This window comes from Ochotona curzoniae, unplaced genomic scaffold, assembly GCF_017591425.1.
Source record: "Ochotona curzoniae isolate NIBS_2020 unplaced genomic scaffold, NIBS_Ocur_1.0 scaffold_3208, whole genome shotgun sequence".
Lineage (NCBI taxonomy): Eukaryota > Metazoa > Chordata > Mammalia > Lagomorpha > Ochotonidae > Ochotona > Ochotona curzoniae.
This window is the reverse complement of record NW_024467106.1, coordinates 55,620,449-55,632,500: the sequence shown is the minus strand read 5'-3', so window position 1 is coordinate 55,632,500 and position 12,052 is coordinate 55,620,449. Positions and strand designations below refer to the sequence as shown.

General features: G+C 46.4%; 1 protein-coding gene across 2 annotated transcripts in view; it reads right to left on the bottom strand.

Moving 5' to 3' along the window:
• The window catches only part of SLC28A3 (solute carrier family 28 member 3), a 57,263-nt gene extending 48,361 nt beyond the window's left edge, over nt 1-8,902 (bottom strand). For both annotated transcript variants that reach the window (XR_005881897.1, XM_040962863.1), the window contains exon 1: nt 8,692-8,902. Coding sequence is in view for 1 of the 2 variants with exons in the window: in XM_040962863.1 (XP_040818797.1) it covers nt 8,692-8,760 (69 nt within the window). In the remaining variant the exon portion in view is untranslated. The remainder of the gene's footprint in view (nt 1-8,691) is intronic.
• Between the last annotated feature and the right edge of the window lie 3,150 nt (nt 8,903-12,052).

Genomic DNA, 12,052 nt, shown 5'->3' with positions numbered 1-12,052 from the left:
GGGAGACCCAGTTGGACTTCTGGGCCATGGCCCTGAGCTCTGGGTTGTTCAGGCCACTTGAAGAGTTAGCTGACCTCTCTCTCTCTTACTGTAGCTATGCCTTTCTACTGAATTATTAAAACCTTAAAGAAATCTATGACCTAACCACCTGTCATTAAAACCTAGGGCAGCAAACTCAACCCACAGCCAACAGCAGGGAGCACTAACAATTACAGTAGAAAAGACCAATGATTGATAATCAACAAAACAAGACATGGTTGTTTGAAAAGAACAACAGAATTGGCAAATCATTTAGCGAGATTGACAAAGAAGTAAAGAAAGGAGGTATAAATCATAAAAATCAGAGATATGACAGGAACTTCTATTTCTAATTCCATAAAAATAAGAAATAGGATGCCAGCGTAGCAGATGGAAGCTTTACTTGCTATGCCACAGCTCTGTCCCTTATTGAGGAACGTTTAAGTCATGTTATGGAACAGATTGTGAAATGACTTTTTTCAATGATAAAGTTTATGAAATCTGGGCCTGGCATGCTGGTTCAGTTGTTAAATCCTCACCTTGCAAGTCTGTGTCCCAGTTGCTCCACTTCCCATCTAGCTTCCTGATTATGGCCTGGGAAAACAGTAGGGGATGGTCCAAAGCCTTGGGACCCCACACCCACATGGGAGACCCAGAAGAAGCTTCTGGCTCCAGACTGTGAATTGGCTCAGCTCTGGCCATTGTGGCCATTTGGGGAGTGAACCAGTGAATGAAAGACCTTTCTCTTCGTCTCTCCTTCTCTCTGTAAGCCTGATTTTCCAATAAAAATATATAAATCTTTAAAAAAAAGTTTATGAAATCTAAACACAGGTCCAGTGTTTCATGCAATAATGAAGCAGTAATATTTTTGTAAAACACATCCCGTACTTCAAGGACTTGGTAAGCAACAAACAAGGCAACACATCCCATTCATTTTAATACATTAGGTTAAATAAAACAAAAGCAGCTTAAATATCAGTGGGAGACAGACACACTCCTCCCTAATAACCTAATCTGAATGTGCCCATGTCTTTTGTATTAAAGGGCACAGTATTTGTATAGACTAAATCTTCCTGAGTATTTCAAATCATCTCCAGGTTACATAGGATACTTAGTACAATGCAGACACTCTGGACATAGCAGTTACACTGTATTAGCTAGAGAATAAAATGTCAAGGAAAAGTACATACGTGTTCAATATAGGCACAGCCATCAGACGCCTACAAGCTAACAGATATTACCCATCAGCAACACCATCACTTTTTCCAAATGTTTTTGACCCACAGGGACCACGCCTGTGAACCGTGACAGTGGAGGGCTGGTTGTGAAAAGTCGCATTGGTTTGGTTTTATATTTTTAATGGACTTGTAGAAAAATATTAGCTGACGTATGTGGCCTGTTCTGTGCACCCATCAGACACTTCCCTTGGTGCTCAGCAATTATCTCTGTCCGTCCGCATTCCTCATACTGCCCTGTCTGCTTTCCAATGCCTTAACCACCAATGAGGAAGCGGATCCCTTTGATGGGAACCGGTTTCGGGATGTTTGAATGGGGAGGAAACACAATCCCTGAATCTGTTTCCTTTGAGGTGTCACAGCCGCCATTTGGTGACGGTCACTTAGGTTGTTTACATCCTAGCATGAAGTCTAGCCAACGTCGGGCACAGGAGAAGCAAGGGCAGAGAAAGTGTTTGTAAAACATCTTTCACTAAAGCAAAGCATCGCTGAGTTTTACACTGGCTTTGGGAGCAAAAACACCTCGATCCCGTCACCAGGACTGTCCTGAGAATGAGGAAAATTGCTTTGAAATCTGAGTGTGAATCGTGCCGACTTTCCTGGCCTGCATGCAGATGATAAGGAAAATTCCAGGGGCGAGCAAGGTGGCGTAGCAAGCACCTGTGGGGCTGGCATCTTATATGGGCACTGGTTTGAATCCTGCCTGTTCCACTTCTGATCCAGCTAATGGCTTGGAAAAGCAGTGGAGGATGGCTCACGTGTTTGGAGTCCTACACCTGTGTGGGAGACCCAGGATAAGGTCCTGGCTCCTGGCTTCAGACTGTGGCCATTTGGGGGGGTGAACCAATGGACAGAACATCTCTCTCCTTCTCTCTCTCTCTGACTTTCAAGTAAAATAATAAAGAAATCTTTAAAAGAATACTCCACCTCTTGGGTGGTGACTTCTCACATCGGAACTCCCGCATTCAGAGGATCTAGGTGTAGCTCAGGTCAGCATTCCAGCTGGCTTGATCCTTTGTGGGGCTCACACTTCCGGGACAACCCAAATTCTGACCTCCATTTAATGAACTCTCCAAACCAGCCTGACTCACTAAGCAGTTCATTGGGTAACACAGATTTCCTCTGTGTTTGTGCAGAGTGGAGGCTCATTTCCCTTTGAGTCCTACCCCAAGACTTGCACAAGTGGGTTCCACCCAGCTAATCCGTGAGCAAGCACAACTCAACCTTTGAGGAAACACGGCTGCTCATTTGTGGGAAAGAGGGAATCTCAAGTCGGCATCTGTTAAGCAGGTGTTTTAAAACTTGCCTCAATTTACATTATTGGAAATCCCAAACTGTATGTGCTCGGTGTTGTTCTCAGCTCTTGTCTCTTGCTTCTTTCTTTTTTTCTTTTGTGCAAGAAAAAGATCTTTTGGTTGCCTTATTTCAAAAAGCCACTCACCCAAGTAGGAGGCCATGAGAGATACATTAGTTCAGTGGGAAAAGATGATTAAAAAAAAACCCCAGATTTATTTGTTTTCATTGGAAAGACAGATTTACAGATAGAAGGAGAGAAAATTCTTCTATCCACTGGTTCATTCCCCAAAGGACTGGAGCTAAGCTGATCTAAGCCAGGAGCCAGGTGCCTCCCCTGGCTTTCCCACACAAGTGCAGGGTCCCCAAAACTTTGGCCATCCTTTGCTGCTTTCCCAGGCCACGAGCAGGGAACTGGATGGGGAATGGAGCAAACCAGCACGCACATGGGATGCTGGTGCTTGGAGGTGAAGGATTAATTTATTTAGCCAAGGTTCTGGCCCCCAAAGATGATTGTTTTATAGGTTTGGTGCTGGGGGTGGGGCTGGCACCCATAGCATATTAGGCTAATTGTTAATCTGCCACCTTTGGCACCAGCATCTCATATGGGTGCCTGTTCTAGTTCCAGCTGCTCCACTTCTGATCCAGCTCCCTGAATATAGATTGGGAAGGCAGTAGAGGATGGCCAAAGTTCTTGGGTCCCTACACACATGTGAGGCCTCTGGAAGAAGTTTCTGGGTCCTGGCTTCAGATGAGCTCAGTTCCAGGTATTGTGGCCATTTGGGGAGTGAACCAGCAGATGAAGATCTCCCCTTTTCTCTTTTCTGTAACTCTGCTTTTCAAACAATAACCAACAACAAAACAAAACAAAACCTGATGATGAAAAAAATTGCGTATTCATGTGGAGAAAAAAACTGTTTGACTCCAAACTTACATCATATAATCAATTCAGTTTCAGAATGGGAGAAGTCAATGAGATATCCCTACGGGTGTCAGGGGCCCACCACCTGCTGCCTCCCAGGCAGGAAGCTGGAATCGGGAAGCTGGATGGTGAATCCAGGTACTCCTACGAGGGGTTAGGACAGCTTAACTGCTAGGCTGAATATCTCTCTTCAGTTTAAGTTTACTGTCAGAGAGCATGCTGTGCCGTGTCAGCAGCCTCAAGTAACCGTGTGTGCTGCTTCTCTTGATCACACCTTTGTTTTTCTTCTTGTGCTTTGTTCATCCTAGCCCTAGAGGAACAGGTTGTCTCAGAAGTGGCAGAACATCAGTGGTAACAGCTGTTCCACATCAGCCTCTGTGAGCACGCGCTGAGGACTGCAGGATACCGTTGGCTAACAACGCATTTCTAGGAACATAGGCCTGTCATGGGTGACTCCGACCGCCGGCTCACATACCTACTAGAATGGCTGAAATGGAAAAGCCAGCTGAATGTTGATGAAGACCTGGAGGAGAATCAGAGTCTCTTGATCTGCTGAGATCGGCTTAAGTTGGCAAAAATCATTTAGGGAACTGGTTGGGGAAGACCAGTAAAGTGAAAATGTTCGTATTTCACTGGCCAGGTAACTAGACTGCTACATGGGATCACTGAACAGACTGGTCACGGATGCCTCTGTCAGCATGCAGCAGAGTTCTCTCGGGCACCCAGCACGGTAGCCTAATCACTAAAGACCTCGCCTTGAACGTGCCAGGATCCCATATGGGCACTGGTTCTAATCCCGGCAGCCCCACTTCCCAACCAATTCCCTGCTTGTGGCCTGAGAAAGCAGTCAAGGACTGCCCAAAGCTTTAGGACCCTGCACCCACATGGGAGATCCAGAAGAGGCTCCTGGCCCCTGGCTTCAGATCCGCTCAGTACCGGCTGTTGCGGTCACTTGGGGAGTGAATCGTCGGACAGAAAATCTTCCTCTCTATCTCTCCTCCTCTCTATATATCTGCTTTCCAATAAAAATTTTAAATAGGTAAATAAATAAATAAATAGTTCTCATGGTGCCACAGTTTGTGGAAACTGCAAAGAACCTCCAAATTTAACAGCTCAAGTATCTACTCAGTTAAAGCTTGACAGTGAAATGTTTGTTCCGTGCATCAAAGAAATTGCATGAGCTGCATTAACACCCAACTCAGTGCTGGATATTTGAAGTGGAGAATTGAGAAGTGGCCAGATACCAAAGGATTCTTCTTGCTTAATACCATTTAAATTAAAACAAAAAAGGAACTAGAACATTATGTAGATTTCTAGCTATAGTTCAAATACAGCAAAAGCACTGCTTGGGGATTTGTAATAAAAATTAAGGCTTAAAGGAAAGCAAAGAAGTAATTTTAGAGTGGAGAAGTAGTTAGCCCTGGTCAGGGTTGCCCTGGGTATAGCAGGCGGTTGGTCATGTCAGGTGTGTGAAATTGTGGCTCATTTAAATACTTATTCATTTGAAAGGCAGCATGATAAAGGGAGAGATAGAAACAAGAATACCGATCTTTTTGCTGGTTCACTCCCCATAGACTCTATACAACTCAGTTTGGCGCAGTTGAAGCTAGGAGCCAGGGACGGCATCCAGGTCTTCCACACGGGTGGCAGGGGCCCTGCACACTTGGGCCATCTCTCGCTACTTTCCCAGGTGCATTAGCAGGGAGCTAAGGGGCAGCAAAGACATGGGATGGCTTAACCCACTGCACCACAGGGTTGGGAGTTCAGACGGAGGAGAGCACCTGGATCTTTAAAAATATATATATTTAAAGTTTTTTAAATTTAAGATTTATTTTATTTTTATTGGAAAGTCAGATATACAAGAGAGGATGAGAAAGAGCGGAAGATCCTCAGTCCATTGATTCACTCCCCAAGTGGCCGCAATGGCTAGAGCTGCACCAATCTGAAGCCAGGAGCCTGGAGCCTCTCCTGGGTCTCCCACGCGGGTGCAGGGTCCCAAGGCTTTAGGCTGCCCTTGACTGCTTTACCCAGGGCACAATCAGGGAGTTGGATGCGAAGCAGGGCTGTCAGGACCAGAACTGGCACTCATATAGGATCCTGGCGTGTGCAAGGTAAGGACTTTAGCCGCTAGGCTACCACGCTGGGCCCAGAGCACCTGGATTTTTTGCCTGGGCAGTAATGACCCTCATAACAGTTGTCTATTTCATATGCTACTCTGCATTTCCCACTACACACTCAAGTGCTCTTGGCCTTGTCACCTGAGTTTCTCTCTTGACCTCCTGACCCGAGGGAAGTGTTTGCACTGCCTTCACTTTCTTCTTTTTTCACCAGTCTCATGCATAACATACACTTCTCTTCCTCATTCCCACTCCCACCATGAGGTCACCATTCGCCTGCTAGCTGGCAAACCCAGCCTTCTGTGGCTTCACTCCATGGGCTCTGTTGTCCCATTGGCGTCTTTCCTGCTGACCCTAACGTCCCCATCAGCTTTCCTTCCACAGGGAGTCTTCTCCCTGCCCTTGCTCTCTGAGTTAACCCATGGGGAAGAGGGGGATGCATGCTCTGAGCTCCCTGCATCGCCTCTGCCTTTATCCAGACCCTGTGCATCTTGCTTGTGTCCAGGCTGGCTCCACTGGACCTGCCAGATTTCCCAGGGCGAGAAACATTAACTTCTTTCTCACTCTCCTTAACTGATCCAGGCCACACAGGCTACTTTATGCTCCTGACTTTGCCGGGCTCTGTTCTGCATTGGCATAACATCAATAGTACCTAAGATCTTGTACAGACAGTAATTCCATGATGCTAAGGCGGGAACCATTGTTTTGTTATCTCACAGGAAAAGATGGAAATCTTCAGAGCCTTGTCTGAAGCAGCTCTTATATCTCATCCAAATTCTTGAATTTTCCATGTGGAAAGGACTTTTTAAATCAGTATTATTCCGTTATCCCTGGCACCTGTCTTCACTGCTTCTATTCTATCCTGTAGTATTACATTAACTTCCCAACTGCTATCTGTACCATACATCACAGGGCCACCAAGGAATCATCTGAGGACTGGTGTAGACCTTTGCATTCTGTATTCTGTATTAGAATTCTGTATTAGAGTGCCTGGGTTTGTGTCCCAGCCCCTCTCCCATTCTAGCTTCTTACTGGTGTACCCTGGGAGGCAGCAGGCAATGGGTCAAGTAGCTGGGTCCCTACCACCCATCAGGGAGATCCAGATGGAGTCCTGAGCTCCTGCCATTGGCCTGGTGCAGTCCCAGCTACTGCCGAACATTTGGGGGATGAACCAGTGGATGGAATGTCTCTCTCCATGCCTCTCTCTGTCTCTTTGCCTTTCAAATAAATAAGAACAACAACTCAAAAGATGGGTAGATCAATACAATCTTGAGCTAATTAGGACATCTGGGAGGAGTGTCTAGCAGGTCTTTCGGCCCTGGAGGCCTGCCGTACATAGGATACAGTGCCCACAGTGCCCAAGAGGGAGCTGGTTCACAAGCCAAGTGTGTTCTCTCTGCCTTGTGGCTCGGCAGGTACTCATCCTTCTCCATCAAATGCCTGGACTAATGGGGATGCATGATCTCGGGCTGGACAACAAAAATAAAACTTTCTTCCTTGGTTGCTTCTGTCTGACATTTTAGTTAGAGGAAAGCAACCTTGTTAGCCCTTGTTGGTGTTAGCATGGACAATATGGAACACTGCTGGGTTTGTATGTGTCTGCTCAGAACCCATGGCCTGCGGAGGCTCTTTTTCTTAGAAAATCCCATGTCATTGCCTGTGGCAACCGCTCACACCCCCTCTTCCTGCTGCCACTTACACCCTGGCTCTGCCCCCATCCCACACTTCTGCTGCCCCGACTCGCACTGCTTCCTCGCTTTTTAATTTTTTTCCTCTTTTGACCCTTGGGAAAGGGATTGGAATATACCAGCCTCAAAATACACCACTTGGAAGTAAGAGGATTTTGAACGGAAGGTGGATGGCGAGGGTGCCCTGCCCTGAGCTTCCTAAGACAGGGCACAGATACCCCTCGTGTGTTCCGGCTCTCCTCCAAGGCAGACTGAGCCAGTCTGTCCAGGCAGTGCTAACGGATCCACCTGAACAAGCCTTAGGAACATGACCCCCTCTCCCATGAGCTTCCCCAGTCATCTCCTAGTCTCCCACTGTTCATGGCATCCAAGACCCCCAGCCCTCTTTCCTTTGGTCCCCTTTCCATAAAGCAGTATCCTTTGCTAAAATGGGTTGAGCTTTGAAAGAAACTGTTTTGTTGTTGTTGTTTGGGGTGGAGGATTTTTCCCCTTGTTTTCTGTAAGCCCTCCATCGGAAGTCTTAACACAGTCTGTTTGTCTTTATTCCTGCGATTCTGTCTTTTGTCAGTTTGATTCGCAGACCTTGGGCACTTTAGGAGACCAGTTTACCCTTCTTTATTCTTAGAACTTGTAATACGATCATTGCACAACTAAACTGGGGTTCAGGGGAGTTTTAGGAACTTGTGGGCAGAAGAGTCAGAAATTTGTGACAAGACACTTACACCTTCCTCTTTTTCTTTCCTTTTTTTTTTTTGGCTAACACCTGAAACATTTCTTTTGGTGCTTTAGGACCATGAAGCCTAGTGAGCTCACACTAGCTTCGAAGCCTCTCAAAAGCTTGCATGCTGGCTGTTAGAGGAAGAGAAGCACAACCCTTCTCAGCCCCAGATGCAGTCAGAGGAGCCAGTTCATGGCCCTGGAGCACCCAGCCCTGGGGTGAGCAGCATTAATCACTCAGGGAGTTTTGGTTGATGATGAGAACCTAGGTTATACAACCCAGCCCTTCCTGGGGCCTTCCTGGGGCCTTACTGGGGTGGGTCCTGGGGGCATGATCTGACACAGGTTGGGGATTCCCAGAAAGGTCTGAATCCAAGTTTGCTACCCCTGTCCTTTCCCTTCTCTCCAGTTCTTTAGAAAGGTGCCTGCAGGTAAATAATGTCACTGTACTGTGAGCTCCAGGAAGTAAAGGGCTGGAGGCAAGGCAACTTTATTTGCAAGTGACACAGTGAGTAGGATCAAAAACAGATCGTTAGAAAAGACTTTTTCAGATCTGGCCAACCAGAAACACGCAATAAGGAAAAAATCATGGGCATACAGTGAGCCCCTGAAAAGAATCCCATTGCTTCAGCCTAGAGGTTTGCCAAGGAGGGAAGGACGGCGCAGTGCAGGATCTTCCCCAAGAGCAGGAGGTCTCTCACCTGGTAGGCGGTGTTGTTGAAGCCCTCGGCTCCGCCGCCGGCTGCTCTGTCCTTCAGCTCCATGCTCATCTTGGCTGCGGGTCTGGGCCCCGGAATCCTGTGCAGGTGTCTGCTCTGGGAGGGCCTCTGTGGCTGGGAAGAGGAGACCGAGGTCAGACGCCCTCTGCCGGCGCAGGGAGCAGGGCACTGTTCAGGCTGGGCCCTCCCGCCGTCATCCTCTGAGTGACTCGGGCTGACACCCTGGCAGGCAGGTAGCCTGCACTGGGCGGGCTGGTAGGGTGGAGGCTTCCAGCTCAGGCCCGCCCACCCCATACTTCCTTTAACCCCATGATTGGCTCCCCATTGCTACCCTCCCGCCCCCCACTCCCAAGGAGAAACTTTTGGAAGTGCACAAACTGAAAAATAATACTTTCTAAATAGTCTCTTTCCTGTGGTCCGCAATAGGAGTGATAGGAATGTGGGGGAGTGAGAGAACAGAAGGGCTTCACTGCTATCAGGGTGTCCCTCGCCCCGTGGCAGGTACGTGCTAAATACACGTGTTTATCAGTGGATGGAATTCGGCTTCTCATCATCCCTTCACGGGCTCAGGGACCCTGGACAAACTATTAACTTGCCAAATGGAATATGGAGATAAATCACAATTTAAATAAATATATTTATAATCATGATGTATACTGCACACTGTGTAATATATAGCATGCAGCAATAATGCGTAATAATATTAGTATATACCGTGCTGTTACATATTATGCACAATTTTACATATTAAATCGCATGCATATTGGGTGTATATGTGTAATATAGTAATATCAATGGCAGGAGGGGTATATGTGCTGATCTTGGTTTGTCTTCAGATCAACTCCAGATTCCATTTGGACAAACAGAAGTGAGAAAGTTAACGGTTTGTTAAGAATTGTTTATTTAACAAAGGCATGACCGAGCAGTCCAATTGAAGTCCGTTTTGCTTGCCCCAGTCTCTGCATTCCTGCTTGGCTCTGAATTGCCTTCGAAATGCGGTTCACAGGAAGGCAGATCCACAGGAGATAACGGACAGTGAAGAAAATGAGCAGTTGCTCACTGAAGGGGTTCTTTGCTTGTTAGAGTATTCACTGTAGTATTTTTTTAAAAAAATATTTTCCTTTAATGCAAATACACAAATTACTGTTAACTTCAATAATCCTAATTATGAGGCTTCTATAGAAATATGGAAAAGCCTTATGTTACGTAAAAAACAAGAACTAAAGCATGAAATATTGCCAAAGATTGCACAAAAGAATGGAAGGAGCTATAGTTGCCTCTAGCGGTTGCTTTGATGTTATTTTCCTGAGGTTGTTGTTTTCTCCTTTGTGCTTGGTAGGGTTTTCAGTGAAGGATATGACTTACTCTTATTACCATGCATGTGCCATACATGGGATACATATGTACGTGTGTGTGTGTGTGTCTGGTTAAAGGCTCTGCATACTCTCTAATTCAAATCCCGCCTCCAAGTCTTCATCACAGCAAACTGCAGCTTGAGAATCAAATCCAGCTCTATGCTTACATTTCATAAAAAGTATATGACATTCAAGTTCCAGTGCTCCTGAATGAGGCTTTGCTGGGGCATAAACACACCCATCATTTATGCCTCTTCAATGGCAGCTCTCATTGTACAAAGACAAGTTGAACAATGGTCAGAGTCTTCACGGCCCTTTCTCCCCCCCGACTCCCCTCCCAAAAAGGCTTACCAGTGGTCACTGGGCAAGCAGCTGCCTTCTTGCAACATGGAGGTTGCGGATATGACGGACGAGACAATAAATCAGAAGCACTTGGCATAATGTTTGACACCTGAGTCAATACCGTGACAACTTTTTTTTTTTTAAAGTTTGAGCTCTTCTAACAGAAGAGTGATATTTGGGAGTTTCTATAAGTTCTTCCTTATAATTACAACATGCCCAAACTTTCAGGCGTCCCTGAGTTCCCAGCAAAATAGCCAATTGGAAGTGATGAAGGGAGGGACAGAGAAGCAGGGGACAAGCATGCGGGAAATTTTCGTTGTGACATTGATTTGAGACACAAGTGGCTGCAATCTGGTATCAAAACTCAGTTGAGTTTAAGGTTATGTATAATCAGTGCTTTCTGCAGAAGAAGAATCCAATTGTATCTTTTAAGTTATCAGTGCAGAAACGTGCCTCAAATGTCTAACATTCTTGCAGATACCTTTCAAATGCAAGCATTCAATGTGTCTTGTTCCCATTGGCTATAGAGGAAAAGTTTGAACTCAGAGTGCAAGAACATCCAGGAACATGTCACTGTGTAAGCAAGAGTAATATACAGTGGTGCTGATTGAAAGATACAACAGACAGCTCCTTGTGTTCTGAATGTTAGAATATGCTGAAGCAGTAAATTGCTCATGCAGCCACAATATTAAAATTTCAAGCTAATGATCATGTTATCTAGAGAAGCTGTAACTTAAAATAGCGTGGATCTGAAGCCTACATTTAAAGAGCTTTTATTTAGTTTTTTTTTTTTTTAAGATTTATTTTATTTTTATTGGAAAGGCGGATATACAGAAAGACAGAGAGGAAGATCTTCCATCCGATGATTCACTCCCCAAGTGAGCGCAACGGCCGATGCTATGCCGATCCAAAGCCAGGAGCCTCTTCCGGGTCTCCCACGCGGGTGCAGGGTCCCAAAGCTTTGGGCCGTCCTCGACTGCTTTCCCAGGCCACAGGCAGGGAGCTAGATGGGAAGCGGGGAAGAAAGGGACAGAGACGGATGTACAGAATCCCTGTCCTCTGCTTCACTCTCCCATGCGTTCAGCAGCCAAGGTTGGGCCAGGCAGAAGCCAGCAGCTGGGAACTCAATCGATGCGTTACAGGAACATAGTTACTTGAACTGTGTCATAAGCTGCCTCGCAGGGTGTGTGCCAGCAGGAAGCTGGAATTGGGCTCGGAGCTGGGATTTGAACCCCAGCATTCTGACACGGGCTGTGGATGTCTGAACCAGCATCGTAACTGCTAGGCCAATGCCCACACCCCATAAGGAGCTTTTAGACCTAATGAAAATTCAAATTCTCCTGATTGTACCAGAACCGACACTACGTTATCACTATGCTATCATTTAGCGTAGTGATAACTTGATTCAAGCTATGGCTCAGTTGGCCCAATTTGGAAATAGAAATGATCAGAAAGCATGAGGTGAAAGGCTGTTACAGCCCTGCCAGGCTGCATGTTCAATCATGCTCCAGGGGCCCGGTGCAATGGCTCAGTGACCGCATCCTCAGGCTGCAAGTGCTGGGGATGCCATATGGCGCCAGTTCATGTTCCAGCTGTTCTACTTCCCATCCAGATCCCTGCCTGTGGCCTGGGAAGGCAGAGGATGG